The following is a 17356-nucleotide window of genomic DNA, read 5'->3' as shown; positions in this document are numbered from 1 at the left end:
ATTATCCTGTCTGATTAATCTTCCAGTTATCGTATAATTAATTTTTTCTTCTAATCATTATCATTCTTACTATATCGCAAGTGTTTCGTGATGAATCTTCAATTCCTCCTTCGTTCATGTAAAGTTCATGTATGAACAGTATGAAAACAAGCATTGCTATCGTATCACGCTATGCTCCTATCTCATCGTGTTACGAAGGCAATTTATCCACTGAATATCTTTTTTTCTTCTGCCATTCGTAAATTAAACTCAATGTCATACATTCATTCATAATAGATATGATCTTTCGTATCGCGGTCCGATTATAGCCTGTCAATCCTGTCGATTATATGGTATTCCCTTTTCTTTCTCTCACCCGGTATTCATTTTTTTATTCTATATCCTTCGTATTTTATATTTATACAACAACCACGTTAATTACGAAAGCTTCGTGTCAGTTGCGACGTTTCAATCAAACGTTACAACGTCTTTTCGTATGATATTTTCTTCTTACATTTGTAGCGCACAGCACGAGATATTAACGATATCCTTTACCACGAGCACAAGATTTTGTAGTTCAGTAGTATACGCGTATATTTTCTACCATATATTTTCTATAAAAATTCGTTTTAGCAAATAAGTAATCGAAATGATTCATCCTCGCTTCGATTAAAACATGGAACGTTGAACGAGTTGCCTTCTATTCTATTTTCTCAAGTTTCCGTGAAACGCGTCAAAAGAAAACTCGTTGACATCGTGCTGGCCTTCGATGAAAGATGCTTTCTTATTCGTGCGTTCTATTAATAACACAAACACGAGAGGAAGAGCTATTTGAAATTCAATTTGATCGATCAATCGAGCTTAATAAGAACAAATCAGACACAGGCAGAAGCGCAACCAGTTTGGCGTGCATTTCACGTGGTACCTCGCACAGGATACAAATACCGTGGATACAGTACCATGCAAAAGTCTTACAGCGGTCATCTGATCGAATGGAAATTGCTGTTTGAAACGAATAAAAGAACGCTTAATCTTAATATTGTCGTTACTTCCTTTCCTCGACCGACTTGTTTAAGAAAATGTCACAACTCCTGCATCAGGACTCTATCTATTGCGACATTATTGAAAAATGCATGAATTAGGAAATACCATAAACGAGTAGCATTAAGATAACTTCGTTTCTATGCAGCAGTATGCGAGAACGTTTCCTAAATGCGTGTTTTGGTTGCCGTTATAAGCCACGTGGATACGCGAAGATTTTTGCACGACGCTGTAAGTTCAATTGCGATCCATTATGTAAAGTCATGTTCGCGTAATTCGCGTAGAGATTTCATAGATCGTGGAACCTTGAGATACTTTTAGGCTTATTTAATCCTTTGCGTAGTTCGGTGCTTCGACAAATCTGCTTATCGAGTCGTTGCATACGGTCGTTGCTACGTTTCAGCGAGCTTGCGACTCGATTATTTCGTTGGCTCGTTGCTCCGTTGGAATTTCAAAATCGGGCTGGTAAGTTTCGTTGCCACGCGGTGCCGAACTCCTTAGGTTTCCTCTTTCGACGTAATATATTTAGATTTAATCGTCTTAGGAGCGACACCGTTTGACGTAACGGAAAATTATTATTCCGTGACAATACAACCGGTGCAAATATATAACTTTAAACTTCGCGAGACGACCGACTGCAATTATTTATCGTAGTAAATACGTAGGTATGTTCAATCAGACTGAGATCTTATTGGTACTTGAAATCAGATCGTAGTCTTATTAAAAATGTCGACGCAAGTGTTATTAAACTGTTATCGCCTATTTCTCATTGTTTTTGCTTCTGTTACGATATTATCCGTAACGTTGACCGTAATTGTATTAGAGCAAGAACGTAATGTACCAGCTGTTTGTTAAACTACAACGAATTGCCCTTTTTACCAATGAAGAAGAAATGCCCGACGATGAAGCGTTAAATCGCAGATCGTTTCTCTTTATACTCGTACGAAGCTCGAGTCGACTCAGAGCTCGATTTCGAGTAATTCTCGAGGCCAGTACGAAAGAACCGGACTCCGTTCCGCCAGCTGACACGCGCGAGCGTTTTCGCGTCAGAACGGGAGAGCACTCATCTCCGCTCGAAACAGAGGAAAGTCCTCGACCGAAGTTATTTGCTTTTTCAGAGCATAGAAGCTGTTTGTTCCGATAATTCACGCTTCCCGCGTTCTCATTGATCAAAATTGTTAACCAAACAAAGGAAAAATACTGTAAATCGTTGGTAGCGTATAGAACGGAAGTCGTTTCAAGCGGATCAACGACACGTTCTCCGGTTTTCTCATCGTAGGCGTCGAAACGACGTAAAATAGAACACGACGATCACGTCGGTGATCTGTGTTGAAGATATTGAGCGGCGATTCCGTGACCTTGAATTTCACGAAGGAAGAAATGGAAAGAACGTGATAGATCCCATAAAATCGCTGCGGATACGGGTATTCGCGATCTTGTCGCTTGCTGGCAAACGAATTTCGTGCGTCATTGCTGCGCGCGTGTGTACACTACCATACGATATATCGTTTCCGTGCGTGGTCGAAATAAGAGAAAAGCAAAAAAAAAAAAAAAAAAAAGGAAAGAAACGCTAGTAAGATCATAGAGTAAGCAGGATTTTAGCTGTTCGTGTCTACGTAATGCTGTTTTGCGATAGTTTCGATCAGTCAACTTTCGTGGAAAATTAAACGTCTCTCGCTTGGTCCTGCTCAATTGGTTTCCCTGGCTGCTTGTCTACTTTTTCCAATTAACGTTATCTTGTTTTATCCTGCTCTGTTTCCCTTCAATCTTCTTCGCTTTTTCTAATCTTCCACCTCTCTATTTCTTCTACTTTATCACAGAACATCTTACTACCCTCCCTTTTCGTTTCATTTAAAAAAAAAAAAAAAAAGAAAGGAAAGAAACGCTAGTAAGATCATAGAGTAAGCAGGATTTTAGCTGTTCGTGTCTACGTAATGCTGTTTTGCGATAGTTTCGATCAGTCAACTTTCGTGGAAAATTAAACGTCTCTCGCTTGGTCCTGCTCAATTGGTTTCCCTGGCTGCTTGTCTACTTTTTCCAATTAACGTTATCTTGTTTTATCCTGCTCTGTTTCCCTTCAATCTTCTTCGCTTTTTCTAATCTTCCACCTCTCTATTTCTTCTACTTTATCACAGAACATCTTACTACCCTCCCTTTTCGTTTCATTTATTATTTTTGTTTCGCACGTTCAATTACCATCATGCCCCTCCGCTCCTTTTCAATCCCTAACTTTCTAAACCCTTCTAACAATTTGTATCTCCGCTGTTAAGTTTTTCCTTCCTCCTTCTACTCTTTTCCTCTTGCTTTCGCCACTTCTCGCGATCCTTTTATTCCTCCCGCCATACTACTAAATTTCTCTATATTCCAACGATCCTCCTATTTTCCGCGTCACCGTCTCCCCGTAATATCCAATCCCGTTTAATCTTCCCTCACAACGAAATCTCCTATTTCCCGGCTTTCAGCGTATACCCGGTTGAAAATCCTCTTTTCTCGCCGCTGTCTGCCAGCCATCGCTTCTATCCAGTTTTAGCGTCCCGTGAGACGCTTTCTTACCTCATCTCTGGCGCTCGTGCACGCTGGTCCCACGGGTCTCTTGGTGAGGCCCATGGGGTATGCGGAACAGCGGGGCGCGGAGCGGCAGATACGCGAACGCGGAGGTCACCATTGACGCAAATCCATTTGACGGTCACGTGACCAGCCGTGCTGGAACACAATGCTGAACGCGCACGGACGCCACAGCACCACCTTTCATTAAATCCGTTCCTCCGTGCGTGCAACGAACGCGGGGAGGGCAGCTCCACGTCCTAGAAAGTGGCCAATCCACGCAACCAAATAATGGCCAATTAACGATCCATCGATCGATGATCCGTCGGTCAAATGGCAATCGAAGCTTCGGAGGAACGTCCTATCTTTTTTTTTTTTTTTATCACCGACCGACCGCTTTATCAATGTGCAGGATACTGGAACTCTATTTATCCGAACTCGTTTGTTCGTCGGACAATTTGCACGACTTTTACTTACGATCTCTTATTTAAACGATAGGAGTTTCGTTAATATGAAAGTTAATATGACGCGCGTTTAGCTGACGAACTGGACATTTAAAATTTTTAAGTAGGGTAAGATAGTAATAAAAGTAATAAAAGAGAGTATGGAGTGGGAAGTTGTACGGTTCGAAACAAATTGAAGTAATCGGTTACAAGTCTTCGTTGTACCAAGTATCATGTTTCTGAAATATATATTTTTAATAATACTTGTTATGTAATAATAGTTATAATTAAAGCTTCGTACGATAAGAACTTATTTTACGATTTTGATTTATTTTAAACCGCGGAATGTTCTCATATCGTCTCGCTTCTACAGTGAATCGCAGTCCATCCTGTACTTGAAGCGTTGTATATCAAAGTCACGACAGTCTGATGTAAACGTGTTGAACGTTTACAATATGATGTAATGTCCTAACGATTTTGCGAGAACCTTAGCTTGTTATTTTGATGCCTTAAACGAGAGGCGTTTTGTATGTAAATAAATATGCCTTTTAAAATGCCGTATGTGGGATTAACTATTTCTTAGGATACTAAAGATATCAGAAACTTGCCTCCGTAAATATTTGTTCTGGAAAGAGAAAGTCAGTAGCGGAATTGAACCTTTTCGATTATTAACGATTGGTTATCTAATCCTTGCCTTACGTTTTAAGGCAACATAGTAACATCCACGAGGAGGTTATATCGATTAGTAAGTTCTTCCGATGAATTTTCGAGATATTTCTTCGAACGGATTAATCAGTCAACTTCTCAACGTAAAATATTAATTTTCAGATGTTATTCCACGTCGCATTACTCTCTGATATAACAGGTGAGGATCGTTATTCTATGATGCCGTTAAGCTGTTACAACATTCATGAAGCGCTTTTGCAACAGATGTCTTATAAATTCTTTAAATTTATCTCTTTTAAAATACTTCTGCGTTCAACCTAACTTTTTTCAAGCATTGCATAAACGATTTCTTGTGTCTTTATTTTTAACGGTCTACATAAGAAAGAACTAAGACATGCGCGTACCATTTTGGAACAGATGTTTTATTAATTGCTTCAGTTTATTTTACTTCAAATATTTTTGTCTTTGAAGATAAATTTTTTTTAAGCATTACGTAAGCGATTTCCTGTATTTATATTTCGAACAATTTGCGTGAGACGGAAGTAAGACATTATGTGCATGTAACAGTTCCGCATTGAAATCTAAATCATACAGGAGATGTTTATGAAAAGATCTACATGATTTTTTATTCCTGTTGTCTTATCCTCTCTTTTCTTCTCCTTGTCATGACGCACAAACGTGTAAAAACTATAATTTATGCGTGAGTATTGGATCATTACACCTATCTGTTCGAGATATTACTTAATAATCTAAGTTTCGTAATTGATGGAATGTATTTGAGTTTAAGATTCTCAATAGGATTCTAGTAAACAATATATATTTATCGTTATAAATCTTTCTTTTTTCGAGCAAAATTTCATGTTGTTACTTCGCTTCGGAAATACTGCCGATGATCATCAGGTTAAATGTTTGCAAACGAAATTGATTTTAACGTAGGCAATTCTCCAGTATTCCGTAAATATTGACAATTTATTTCTTATTTAACTTCTGAATGTCACATTTTATTTAATTAACGCATAATACGAAATGCTATCATCATAGGAATTAAGCCGCATTATCTTCAATCATTGGAAGCGCGCAAATGAAACTCGAGAAATAGATATTGTCGGTAGCATGAAATAACCTAATTTACACAAAGTCATATCAATTAATTTATACACTCGTCCCTCAATATACGCGGAGTATCCCTTCCATGTAGATTCGTTTTACGCGAATGAAAATCGCGTAAATAGTCTGTCTGTACAAAAGGAAAAATATGTACACATATATGATGACTAGCACAACGTAATGTACTTTTATCCTTATCACATGCGGTATTGACGTGTTTCAATATCGCCGAATAAGTTACTCTATACACTTGTTACTTTTAAAATTTCTAGGAAAATGCATTTCCTGGCCGCGTAAATTAAGATCGCGCATAAAATCTATCGTGTAAATTATGTTATAATTTACCCCGTAAAAAGAAGACTCACGTAAATTGAGGGATCATTGTAATTTAACATCTATATTGCATACTGTTGTACGTGATCTTAGTAATTGAACTTGTGAATAATATTATTTTTTATTTATTAAATAATTTTTATTATTCAATATATTACAAAATATCGTATTGTTAGTCATAAAAATACAACGCTGAAAATATATCTATAATAGTAATATGTATAAAAATTGTATAAATTCATATTACATATACCCCCTTGCTATTTCTATAAAAAATATTACAAATTTCGTCAATAAAATATTATTCACATAATGTAAAGTAATACTTAAATTCCTATGTACAATTACTTGTATTTAATTATTTTCTCTCATCACTGATCTTAATCAGCTTTAGTATCCACTGGACTAAGAATTTTTAATATATATTGTAGCATTTTAAGTAAGTCCTCTTCTTCTTTCTTATCATCTACATTTAATAGTGTAATCCTTCCTAACGCTTCTTGTATACTCTGTGAAAAGCCAGCACTTCGTACAATTAATTTTCCTTTCTGATTATTGGATATTAGAGACCATAACATAGACCCTGCTATTCTAATTTCGACCAGGGAACCATTTTTAAATATGTCATGTAGAACATTAATAAAATCCACTAAAATTTTCGTATTATGTTAAAATCGTTTAAATATGTAATGTGATATGAAAGTATGCGTATCTTAATTTACCTGAACTAAGTAATCGTGGTCGGTTGGTCATGTTAAACGCGAGATTACGCAATATGGAAATTGCAAGAATTCTATTAGATGATGAAGAGTATTTTGACAATTGTAACAAAACATCCAAGCCGTCGACAGCCTGAAGAAATGATTAGTATATACACATGAAAAAGTATAAAAATATTTTTTGGATATTGAAGAATAAAAAATTAAAGAAATAAGTTAAGAAGTCCATTTTACCTTTGGGACACATATCTGGCCCTCTTCGTAATAAGTAAAGTCAATTAAGAACTCTAAGCAATATAATTCAACGAGTGGCCATGGTTTTGTCCGTTTCGTGGTAATTGGATGTATTTTTGTAAAAAATTGTAGGAGATTACTCTACGAAATTTGTATTAATAAATAAACGTTGCTTTGGAGATCCATATCATCAAAAAATATCAAATTACCTTTGAAATTGATACTCTACATTCATGAACGTGTATTGCATTTCTCAAAACATGAAATGCAAAGTGTAATTTATGATTATCAAAGAGTTGACCAGCTTTGTCTATTTCTTTGCAAACTAATTGTATAATAACATGTATAAGGGCGAGAGTATTAGGAGTTTTTCTAAGCCCTGTCCCTGGCAAAATAGTCGTTAACGTCAAAGATTGCGCTGCTGAAAAATTAAATTATTAAAGTAGCATAAGATATTCAACAAATAATTTTTACTCGTTTAATATTTAGCATTTAGCAGTAAGTGTATATTTCAATTTTAACGATACCTGTAGTACATTTTGTAGTATAGGTTGCTAGTAATTTCAAAGCGGTGGTTGAAACTGTTTTATTTAATGCAATCCAAGCCCATAGTTTGTGTAATACATCTGCTAGTCCTGCTTTTGTTAGAGCTACTTTAACTTCTGTACTGCCGTACATGAAATTCATTAATAATACTAAAATAGCATTCATGTCGCGTAGTAACGGATGAATCTGTAGAAAAACATGAGGAAAACTTTTTGTTACAATTTCTAAGACGATGTTGGGAATTCCGTCACGTGTATGAATAATATTTGCTTTTTTTTTCGAGATTGAGAAATCTCTCAGCTGATCACTGCAGCAATAATATAAATTAAAAAATACTTTTTTTAAGATCTACTTTATCTAATTACCTTCTTTTCACGATCAATCTGATTTTTGAAAAGTTCGAAAGGTTGTAAATTTAATCTCACATACGATTCTTTCAATATCATTAAAGTTGTGTCAGGTAAATTTTCTTCCAATGCGACCTGTTTAGCTGTGTTTGATACACATAACAAATTAGTAAGTGCGCTTATGATCAAATCCTTGTCCTCGTTCAATTTCTTATTCTTCTTCGATCGGTTGTAATTATGAGCTATAAATAAGTGCAATAAAATATTACAAAGTTCTTTGCTCATAGCAATTTCGTTTCCTTCAACTTCATAATCTGCCGGTTTTTCGGAAATTAAAGGAGGATCTTTATTTCCATTTGATTTTGTTGAATGCATATTGGTACTTTGTAGAGAAAATGTATTAACATCAGATGTAATTTCTTTTAAATTGTTTTTATTGTCATTTGACAATCGAGTTAAAGGAGTATCCATTATTGATTGTAATGAGATGCTACTTTTTCCTGAAGAATCTTTTTCAATTTCTTGAGACAGTAGAAACGCGAGACAGCCTATAGCACTGATGCGAAGTTCTGGATTAGAATCCTTCATTGCAACACAGATAGATGAAAGTACAGCTTCTGGTCCACGCAATTCTAAAGCGTTTTGTATTGTTTCAAAATGTTGATTTTCTGTTAACGAAAGTATGGCTATAAAATTGAAAATTTCGGTCCAGAGTTTATTTCGCACAGAGATCAATTGCGATGTGTTATTACCTGCATAAACATTATTTAATTTATATAAAACTTACTGCATACATACACAAATGATACACAATCTGTTCTTTTTTAACTTACAATATAAATCATCATTTAAAAAACAAAATAACATGTAAAGTGAGTCAACTGAAAAGCTAGCTACAAGAGAATATTCATTACTGTTTGTAATACAGTTTGTTAAAACTCTACAAATGCTGATATACATTTCCAATATGTCACAATAATGTGTTAAATTCCTTTTACTTTCAACATCTTTAGGTATTTCATTGATGCATCTACAAAAGTTGAAGTATATATTAGAAAAATTTTTAAATCTTTCCAGACACAGATATACATATATATAATTAGTTTAATTACCCAATTAAATATTTGTCAATAGAATGTTCATAAATTTGATGAACAACTTCTTGTTTTCCTATAAGTATTAAGTTATTTAGTAATCTACAAACAGCTGATATCAATGATGGTGTTGCTACCAATTGTAAATAATGGTCCATCTCTGTAGTTGTTGATTCTTTGACAGAAACTAAAAAATATTAATTAATATTTACAGTCATACAATTTAATTTATAAATTATTTTCAATTGTTTAAACAGTAGTTAAAAAAGCGTTAAAAAAGTACACATACGAGGTTGTAATTCATCGTGACAATTATACAGATGTGAGATTGCACGTGGTACTAATGATGTACAACCTGACTGCATGCTATGAATAGATGGGACTTTCCCAGTTTCTTGCTCTTGATTATTCATATGATCACAGTCCAGAGAAGTAGACATATAAATATTAGAACATAGTACACTTATTTCATAATAAATGTTGTTTTGTTCTATATATATTAAAATAGCATTTGCTTTCAAAGAATCCATCTACATAAGTGGATATAATAGTAAATAAAGAATCATATTTAGAATTTACTTTTACCGTAATAGAAAGATATAATATTTACTTACATATTGAAAAATGATAGAATTGCAATTTTTTATTAAACTGCTAAGTGCACAACATGCTTGTTCCCTAACAATGCATGACTCTTCTCTACTGATAATGCATTGAAGTAATGCCTGACATAATTCGCTTGGTGCTAGTGCTATAGAATTCAATAATTGAGAAGCTGTATGTAAATTACTCATTAGACCTGCTAATAGTTGTAAAGCAGAAGCACGAACCAAAGGATCTCGATTTTGCCACAACATAGGTAACCAATTCAACATACGATCTTCTTCATACCAAAATTGTACAAAAATCTAGTAACATTTATATCATATACCGTTAATAGTATCATTATAAATAGAAATATTTAATTAAGTTAAACTTTTATTTATACTTACGTTTTTATTGAAGTTTATTTGCATTTGATATAACAAATGATTGAGACATATAATAGAATTTCTGGTTATAGATAAGCCCATAAAGCTTATTGTTCCAGCCCCATGGAAGGATATAATGAGTTCGATTAATGTATTTCCTAATGATATTAATAAATTTTTGCAATTTGTCCAATGACACTTTCCAATTAAATATGTTAAACATGTTAACAGCCAATCAAGGTAAGCTGTAAAGAATTGATTTATTTTAATTTAAATGATAAGGATATAATATCGTGGAAAAAAGAAATTTACCTAAATTATAAAAATGTTGTTGGTCTCCTAAACATAAAGTGGAGACAATTAATTCAATAAAGTGTAGCCAAACGTCTTGGTCTTCTAAAGTAGATCTTTCTGATTGTCCTATGGCTGAACATGTGCCAGCTAACTTCAATATAGATTGATGTACGTTTTGATTATCTAATTCCGAGCTTTTTAATAATTCGGTTAGAGATTTAGTTATATTTGTCATTATTTTATTAGTCCATTTATACTTTCCTAATGTAACACAATACAAATATTTTCACTGTGTTTCAAATGATACATAAATTCTATTAATTATTTAAATTTTACCATCTTTTGTAATATTGATATAAAACTGTAGAAAATTTAAAACTTCAACAAATAAATCACAATCCTCTTTACTTGCGGGTTGTGAAAGTAAAAATCGTTCAAACGTTTGTTCCCATGGTAATAGGCTTATGTCTTTTATTTCCTCACATTTTTCCATTTTATAAAGTTTTATATGCCTAAAAAAAAAAAAAAAAATTACTAGCGAATTAATAACAATTCTTTACAAAAAAATTAAATCATAAATGGTCATTATAAAAGTATTGCAAATAGTGATTACATTGTAAGATAATCAAGTGCACATGAAACTGAGTCATGGGTAGTTGAATTTTGTATATTGTACAGTTGTTGTTGACAGCTATAATGAGGAAAGCTAAGACGTAAGACTAAAAATTCATTTTCTAGAATTTTCAGTTTTTTTGATATATTAGAATCATGAAGATCATTAAAATGTTTCCAAAGCACATTTATACCACCATTCCATTCCCATATCCAATATTGTCTTATAAATGTTAATACCAGTGAGTCATTGCCATGAAGAACTAAAAAATAAGAATTACAGACTAGTACTATTGATCTTTAAGATATAAACGATCAATATATTTAAAATGTTTAATTAAGTCTATAATTTACCAGACATATCTGATCGTCTATGTCTACTTATTTTCCAATGCGATTTACAAAGAAATGGTAATTTCATTTTAGATACAATAATATAAGGCAAAGAAATATTCAGTTGATTATAATTTTCTGTATATTTTTCACTCAATCTCATAATGTATTCATTATAAAGTAATAAGCATAATAATTGTGAACCATCAGTTTTAATACATTCATTATTTGGAAATAGAAAAAGACCTAAAAAATATTTTTTAGTAATATAGTAATAAAATTTATTTTGAATCTTTTGTCGCACTTACTTCTCGTTATATTTGATAAAACATTAATACGAATGGACAAATCCTGACGTATAGAACATTCAGAGGATGCTAGTAGTTTTAGTATAGTAATTATAGGAATGACAGAATCTGGATAATTAACATATTCTTTTTCAACCTAAAAAATGATGTCATTTAGGTAAAATGAGAAAGACTATTTAATGAATTATATAGCATAGATATTATACAATCTTACTAGAGCACTGTTAAATATGTTCAAGATCAACGATAATCCATTTTCCGTAATAAATAACTTGTGTAAAGAAGAATCTGTAAGCATAACGCTAATTTGTACTAATGCTGATTTACGTATTTTAGGATCGACATTCGGCTCATTTAGCATTTCAAGTACAGATAATAAATTACTCCTCTGTAAAAACATTGACTGTATTATTTCTGTATTGACCATATATAAAATTTACAATGCGTGGAATAATTTTTAAATGTATGAAATGTAATAAAATATGTAACCTGATAACTGCCTTCAGATCTTTTAAAAACCCTTTGACGATCAAATATACAAAGTGAGCTAAGAGGTAAATCGTGTAGGGATGATAATCGTGGTAATTTTTTAACTGAATCCTTTTCTTTTCCAAGAAGCCAAATCAATCTACAAACGGCTTCGTATCTAATATCCTCATCCGACGAAAATAAGAACCTTAAATTACCTTTCAAAACCTTTTAAATAAACATGTATTTTTTCAAACTATTTTAAGACTTATGAATATAAGAAATGTACTTTTCCAATAATAAATTATAACATATTACCTCGATATATGGCAATTGTATATTAGTAGAAACATCAGGATCAAAGATTTTTGTTACACATTGACCTAAGGTTGAGGAAGGATAAGCATGACATTGTAAAAAAGGCAATACTTGTACTATGGCTTCTAGAGATTTTAACCATCCATTTTCTCCCATCTGTAATCTTCCTTTTAATATGTAAACTAATATTTCTTCAGACATTTCCTTGATCTAACAAAAATATAAATAATTGTTTGCAGATTGCATATCATTTAAGCTAAATTTACTCATAAGATTTCATCTTACCCTTTTGTCATCGTGTGTTACACCATAGGATATGATTTCAATTAACACAGATAATTCAAATAAAAATGCCAGATTTTCCCATGATAACTTTTCTTTGTTATATTCTACTCCTAAAATACTTTTAACTAAAGTATGACATTCAAAATATGTGGCATATTGTATATCAGTATCTGCATTTGCTAATAAACTTAATATTAATTTTGTAGCTAATGTTTGGTCTTCATTACTTGGAGAATACCTTAAACGTTAAATAAATTATATTGCAATAACTAAGTTGTTTTAACAACAATAAAATTTCCAAATTCATATAATTCATAAAAAGAATATACCTATTCATATTTTGTAAAAATTCGATAGTTTTCTTAATAATACCAAAATTTTTGTGATAAGGTAAACTTAATTTTGAAGCATACAACATTTTTAAAACTTCCGAATGAGATGAATTAGGTGTATTTTTTATTATGTATATAGTTGCTTGTATCGACTTTGTTATCATTCTTGTTTCGTCGAATGTTTTAATATATATAATTTCATCGCTACCTTGAAATTGCTGTTAAGTGTACAACAATAAATTATTAGACTAATTAGATTTTCTCTAATTAGTTAAAAAAAATTAGAAATTACATACACGACCGTATTCTTGTAATATAGAGTGTAGTTTTGGATATAAAAAATAAATAGCAGCATCCATTATAGCTACACATATTGATGTTTTAAGTGATTTAGGGAAGATAACATCCGCTATTTCTAGAGGAACTATGTGGCTTAAAAGTTTCATTGTAATACTTATAAGGTGTAAATACGTTATTCTAAAATCATCTATTGTGCTATAATTTCCAAAATATTCTATGACTTCTCCTAGCATGCCAAATAATACTTTCATGTCTTCAATTACTTTTAAAGCAATATCATCATTGCAAAGCCAAACATTTGGCATGACGCTTATGACGAGTACTTGTACCAGTTCATATATTACGTCTGTTACATACTTAGTACTTCTTAATATAAGTGTTGAATTAGTAGAAATACTCAATTGAGATATAACACGTTTTAAAGTTTCAATGCAAAAGATTGGTATAAGCATTTGTTGTAATTGTAAAATAGAATCATCAATGTTATCTGATACACTTTGACTTCTTTCGCTTGTTCCCTAAATAATATACAAAACATTAGTAGGTACATAAATGTTTATAAAGTACTTAAATACTTACAGTAGATTGATATGCTTGATAATTAACTTCTGGAAATCCTCCATCAGGACTATCTCTTGTTTCAGAAGGAGAATAAACATTATTGCTTAATTTTTCTGCCAATAACTGAAAAATGTATTCTTTATAAATATATTATGCTGTACTCGAGTATTATAATTAAGTATTAAATTTAAACTGCATTAATTTACTTTTTGTTTTTTATTTGCAATACACGGTTCACAATAATAATAGATTCGTAATCTTAAAGATCGTGTTAATTTGTGAAGTGTTTTCAATACCATTGGTATTATATTTCTAAAATTGGCATTTGTGATATTTGCACTAGATTCCAAAAGATTATGTAATATCTGAAATTTAATATTGTATTATTAAATACTAATTATTAAATATCAATACAATATCATAACGCTTTAATGAAAAGCTTAAATATTCACAAAAACAATTGCTGGTCTTTGAAGAAAAACTTCTGCTGGAAAATCCTGCATCATCACGTTTGTTATAAATTGACATGTATGTAATATAAGATTTGCATCTAAGCTATTATTTAGGGCTTCTTCAACTGCTGCTAAGACACCTCTATCTGAAGTGACTAAAGGTTGCCATGGCATGATTAACCATTTAATACCACCTTCAGTAGCTTTAGATATCGGGGTTCCATCTCCACATTCTAATGTTAAGTCAAATGGTACTGTACTATAAATTATATGTATTAGACAAGAAATATAAGAAATTTCATATAAAACAAAATAAAAAGATCACACATATATAATTATCATACTGTGAAAAACATATTTAGGATATTTACCTGTTCAAAGCAGAGGTAGTAGTAAGCCCATTTTGAGATAAATTATGATCTTCTTTTCTATGTATTTTGTTATTTCCATTATATTCATAATCTTTTATACGCGTTCTATGCCTGTCGTAATCGATAAATCCTAATGTTGGACAGCTAGGATCCTTAAAAAGAAATTTGAATGACAAACTTGTTTCAATATACTTACAAATATAATTAAAATTAAAAGTAGATATAAGAACCTTTATAGTTTTTGAGTTTGATGATATTGTTTGTAACTTATCTGAACAAAGAACAGCTTCTTCAATTTCATTTAATTTTTCATACCATTCTGAACCTAATTTCCTTCTTAATTCCTGAAGTTCATTTTGAAGTCTTAATTTACCAAATGTATTTAAGTGACTTCTATCATCTGTCTTACAAAATATATAATAATATGCAATTATAAGTTTTTAAATGTAATTTTTATTGTGAGATATTATAATTTCTAAATTATTAGAAGTACAATTATCGTTTGTTAGTATTTGAATCATTGATTAATGAATAAACGAATGAAACTAAATTTTTAAATACCTTTAATAAACGAAGTAATAAATCTAAAACCTTCTGTGTCTCTGAGAAGGCTTCAAATGAAAACCAGTTAAATAACTTTGTTATTAATTCTTTTTTTACAGCATCGCAATCGCAACCAAAACCAAGATTGTATTTTGAAATAATATTATCTAGTGCTCTCAATCGAATTTCCTCGATATTATGACCTGGAAAGATTAATAAATTTTATGTTCATCTTTTGTTTTGCTATAGCATATAATAAAAAATTGGTAAAGTATTTATATTTACTTAATTTTCTAACGTGTGCTGCTGATATTCCGCTCATGTTTGACATCTGCTTAACACATATTGAACTGTCACGTTTTAGGTTAACTGTTCCAAATGTTTTGAATATTTCACCGCCAAATATCGTGAGCATTATGGGTAACTCTGGCTACATTTTTATGAAAGGTTACATTCTATCTAAATCTATGTATAAATTTATGTTTTTCATGTAATACATGAACGCAATAAAAATTATATGTTTATTACGTGCGAAACTGTCGAAATATTCGATTAAAAGCTTTCATGTTTACCTTGTATTATAGTTTTCAACGTATCAGTGGAAATGCGACTTTAGTTCATATATGATTATATGCCATCTACCGGTGAAAGTATGAAGATAAACTGAAGTGTAACTTAAACGTATGCTCATCTATATACCTTATTATTTAAATTTCCCGCGCACGCGCAAATCAACGAAATATTTGTTCAATCGAATTTGATGCAGTATCAACACGATATAATACGACTTCACCAGGGAAGAAGCAAGCCCATGTTCCATGATTTCCTTAAGGGCGTTTCTATTTAGAATCTTCACTGAGATTTTTTGAGCTTAGCATCCTGAAAAGGGACCCCTCCAAACTATATTCTATAAATGATATATATATATATATATACAGTTACTGTAAGCACATGTAATATTTTGGCATAAAAGTTTCACGCAAATAGATGAAAGACAGTAATGTATGTGATAATACATTTATGCGATATAATTTGTGCGTATAGCTTTTTATTAAAGTCTAAATATAGGAACATCTTTTTTACCTCGCAGAGCACAGATTTTTCATCTCATGCTGTTAATTTCTTTCTTTGCATCTGTAGCAGCTCGTTCACAGTATTGTCGACACTGTTGTATCTTTTTATTACAGAACGAATCGTTGATTCATTTCTGTTTAGAGATTTCCCGATTTCTTTATTTGTCTTCCTTTATTCAACATGTAACGATACATTCCCTGTTAGGTTCAATCATTTCCTGTTTATTGCCATTCGTGACTTTCAATTATGAACTATGGATACGTAATATATAGATGGCACTAAAGAAAGTAAAATTGAAAGTAATTCATTTTGTTCTTCAAACGGGAAACTGGCGAAAGAGGTAAGTGAAAGATTTCAAATATTTTTAATAGCAATAAGAATAAAATTAACTGGAGGAATTCAGGATTAATAGAAAGATAATAAAAAGATAGTCCTAATGTCATCGATTCGAAAGTAAACGCAGTTTCTTTATCCTAAACAAGAGTTTTTACTTTATCATTGTCTTTTAAATGCGAAATTACTTAGTAAGAATAATGGAAATTGGTTTGTCTCAAGTCGACGACATCAAGACAACAACGACGTTTCGAAAGGACCTTTTAATCACCTCACGAAATTTCAAGGATAATAATTCGAAGCACATGCCTTCCACTAATGGGGTCGGTGTGTAGGTATTACAATCGCATTAATCTCACAACACTGATTTAGATAATTATGTACACGTCATTTAACTGCATATAAACGTACAAAAAGGATTAAAACTAACCATCGAATCGTTGGTAATCGTCTCGGGAGCGTCTCACTCTCTCTTTTCGGTCTCGAAACTTCCTTTTCTTCCGTTTTTCTTTACGCTCCTGTTCAATCCGGCGCTCGTACGAGTCGCTCGGTTTAGCGCCAACTTATATAAATTGTTTTCTCGCGTGAAACAAACGCTGTACATTTTTGATAAGAAGTCTATGCAGGTGTCTGATACGGAGAAGACGTTAAAGCAAAATCGTGGATTATCTTCTCCCTACAAACACGTGTACCACGTTCCCAGGTGTTATGCGAAATTAATTTCTACAGGTAAAAATGCATCTAGTTC

General features: G+C 32.0%; 1 protein-coding gene across 6 annotated transcripts; it reads right to left on the bottom strand.

The window, feature by feature from the left end:
• Positions 1-6347: 6347 nt before the first annotated feature.
• On the bottom strand, positions 6348-16593 carry LOC100750073 (rotatin). 6 transcript variants are annotated; one of them, XM_024365871.2, is made up of 31 exons: positions 16285-16592; positions 15901-16108; positions 15487-15666; positions 15220-15404; positions 14889-15062; positions 14659-14810; positions 14288-14546; positions 14042-14200; positions 13854-13958; positions 13271-13792; positions 12972-13192; positions 12643-12880; positions 12358-12567; positions 12061-12267; positions 11786-11959; positions 11572-11707; positions 11285-11509; positions 10932-11193; positions 10655-10830; positions 10337-10579; positions 10046-10269; positions 9668-9961; positions 9343-9583; positions 9072-9240; positions 8793-8989; positions 7978-8711; positions 7594-7798; positions 7276-7484; positions 7067-7207; positions 6836-6965; positions 6348-6762 (listed from the first exon to the last, which is right to left on the bottom strand). In XM_024365871.2, the coding sequence occupies exons 3-31, from the start codon at positions 15614-15616 to the stop codon at positions 6494-6496; spliced, it is 6591 nt and encodes a 2196-aa protein (XP_024221639.1). In that variant the 5' UTR covers positions 15617-15666; positions 15901-16108; positions 16285-16592; the 3' UTR covers positions 6348-6493. The 6 variants fall into 6 exon arrangements, with proteins under 6 accessions (XP_024221639.1, XP_033175416.1, XP_024221640.1 ...); XM_033319525.1 differs by having other exon boundaries at positions 7276-7487; positions 8874-8989; positions 16285-16589; XM_024365872.2 differs by having other exon boundaries at positions 7276-7487; positions 13538-13792; positions 16285-16588.
• Between the last annotated feature and the right edge of the window lie 763 nt (positions 16594-17356).

The sequence above is a fragment of the Bombus impatiens genome, unplaced genomic scaffold (genome assembly GCF_000188095.3).
Source record: "Bombus impatiens unplaced genomic scaffold, BIMP_2.2 scf_0155, whole genome shotgun sequence".
NCBI lineage: Eukaryota > Metazoa > Arthropoda > Insecta > Hymenoptera > Apidae > Bombus > Bombus impatiens.
The sequence above is the reverse complement of the archived record's forward strand: the minus strand, read 5'-3'. Positions and strand labels throughout refer to the sequence as shown.

Bases quoted from the DNA above. Each gene is read 5' to 3' on its own strand.
- LOC100750073 (XM_003487521.4), bottom strand. From the start codon at position 15,616: ATGCTCACGATATTTGGCGGTGAAATATTCAAAACATTTGGAACAGTT. The intron at 12,881-12,971 runs GTATATTCTTTT...TTAACGTTTAAG, and splicing joins TTTTTACAAAATATGAATAG to GTATTCTCCAAGTAATGAAG. The intron at 10,580-10,654 runs GTAAAATTTAAA...GTGTTACATTAG, and splicing joins TATCAATATTACAAAAGATG to GAAAGTATAAATGGACTAAT.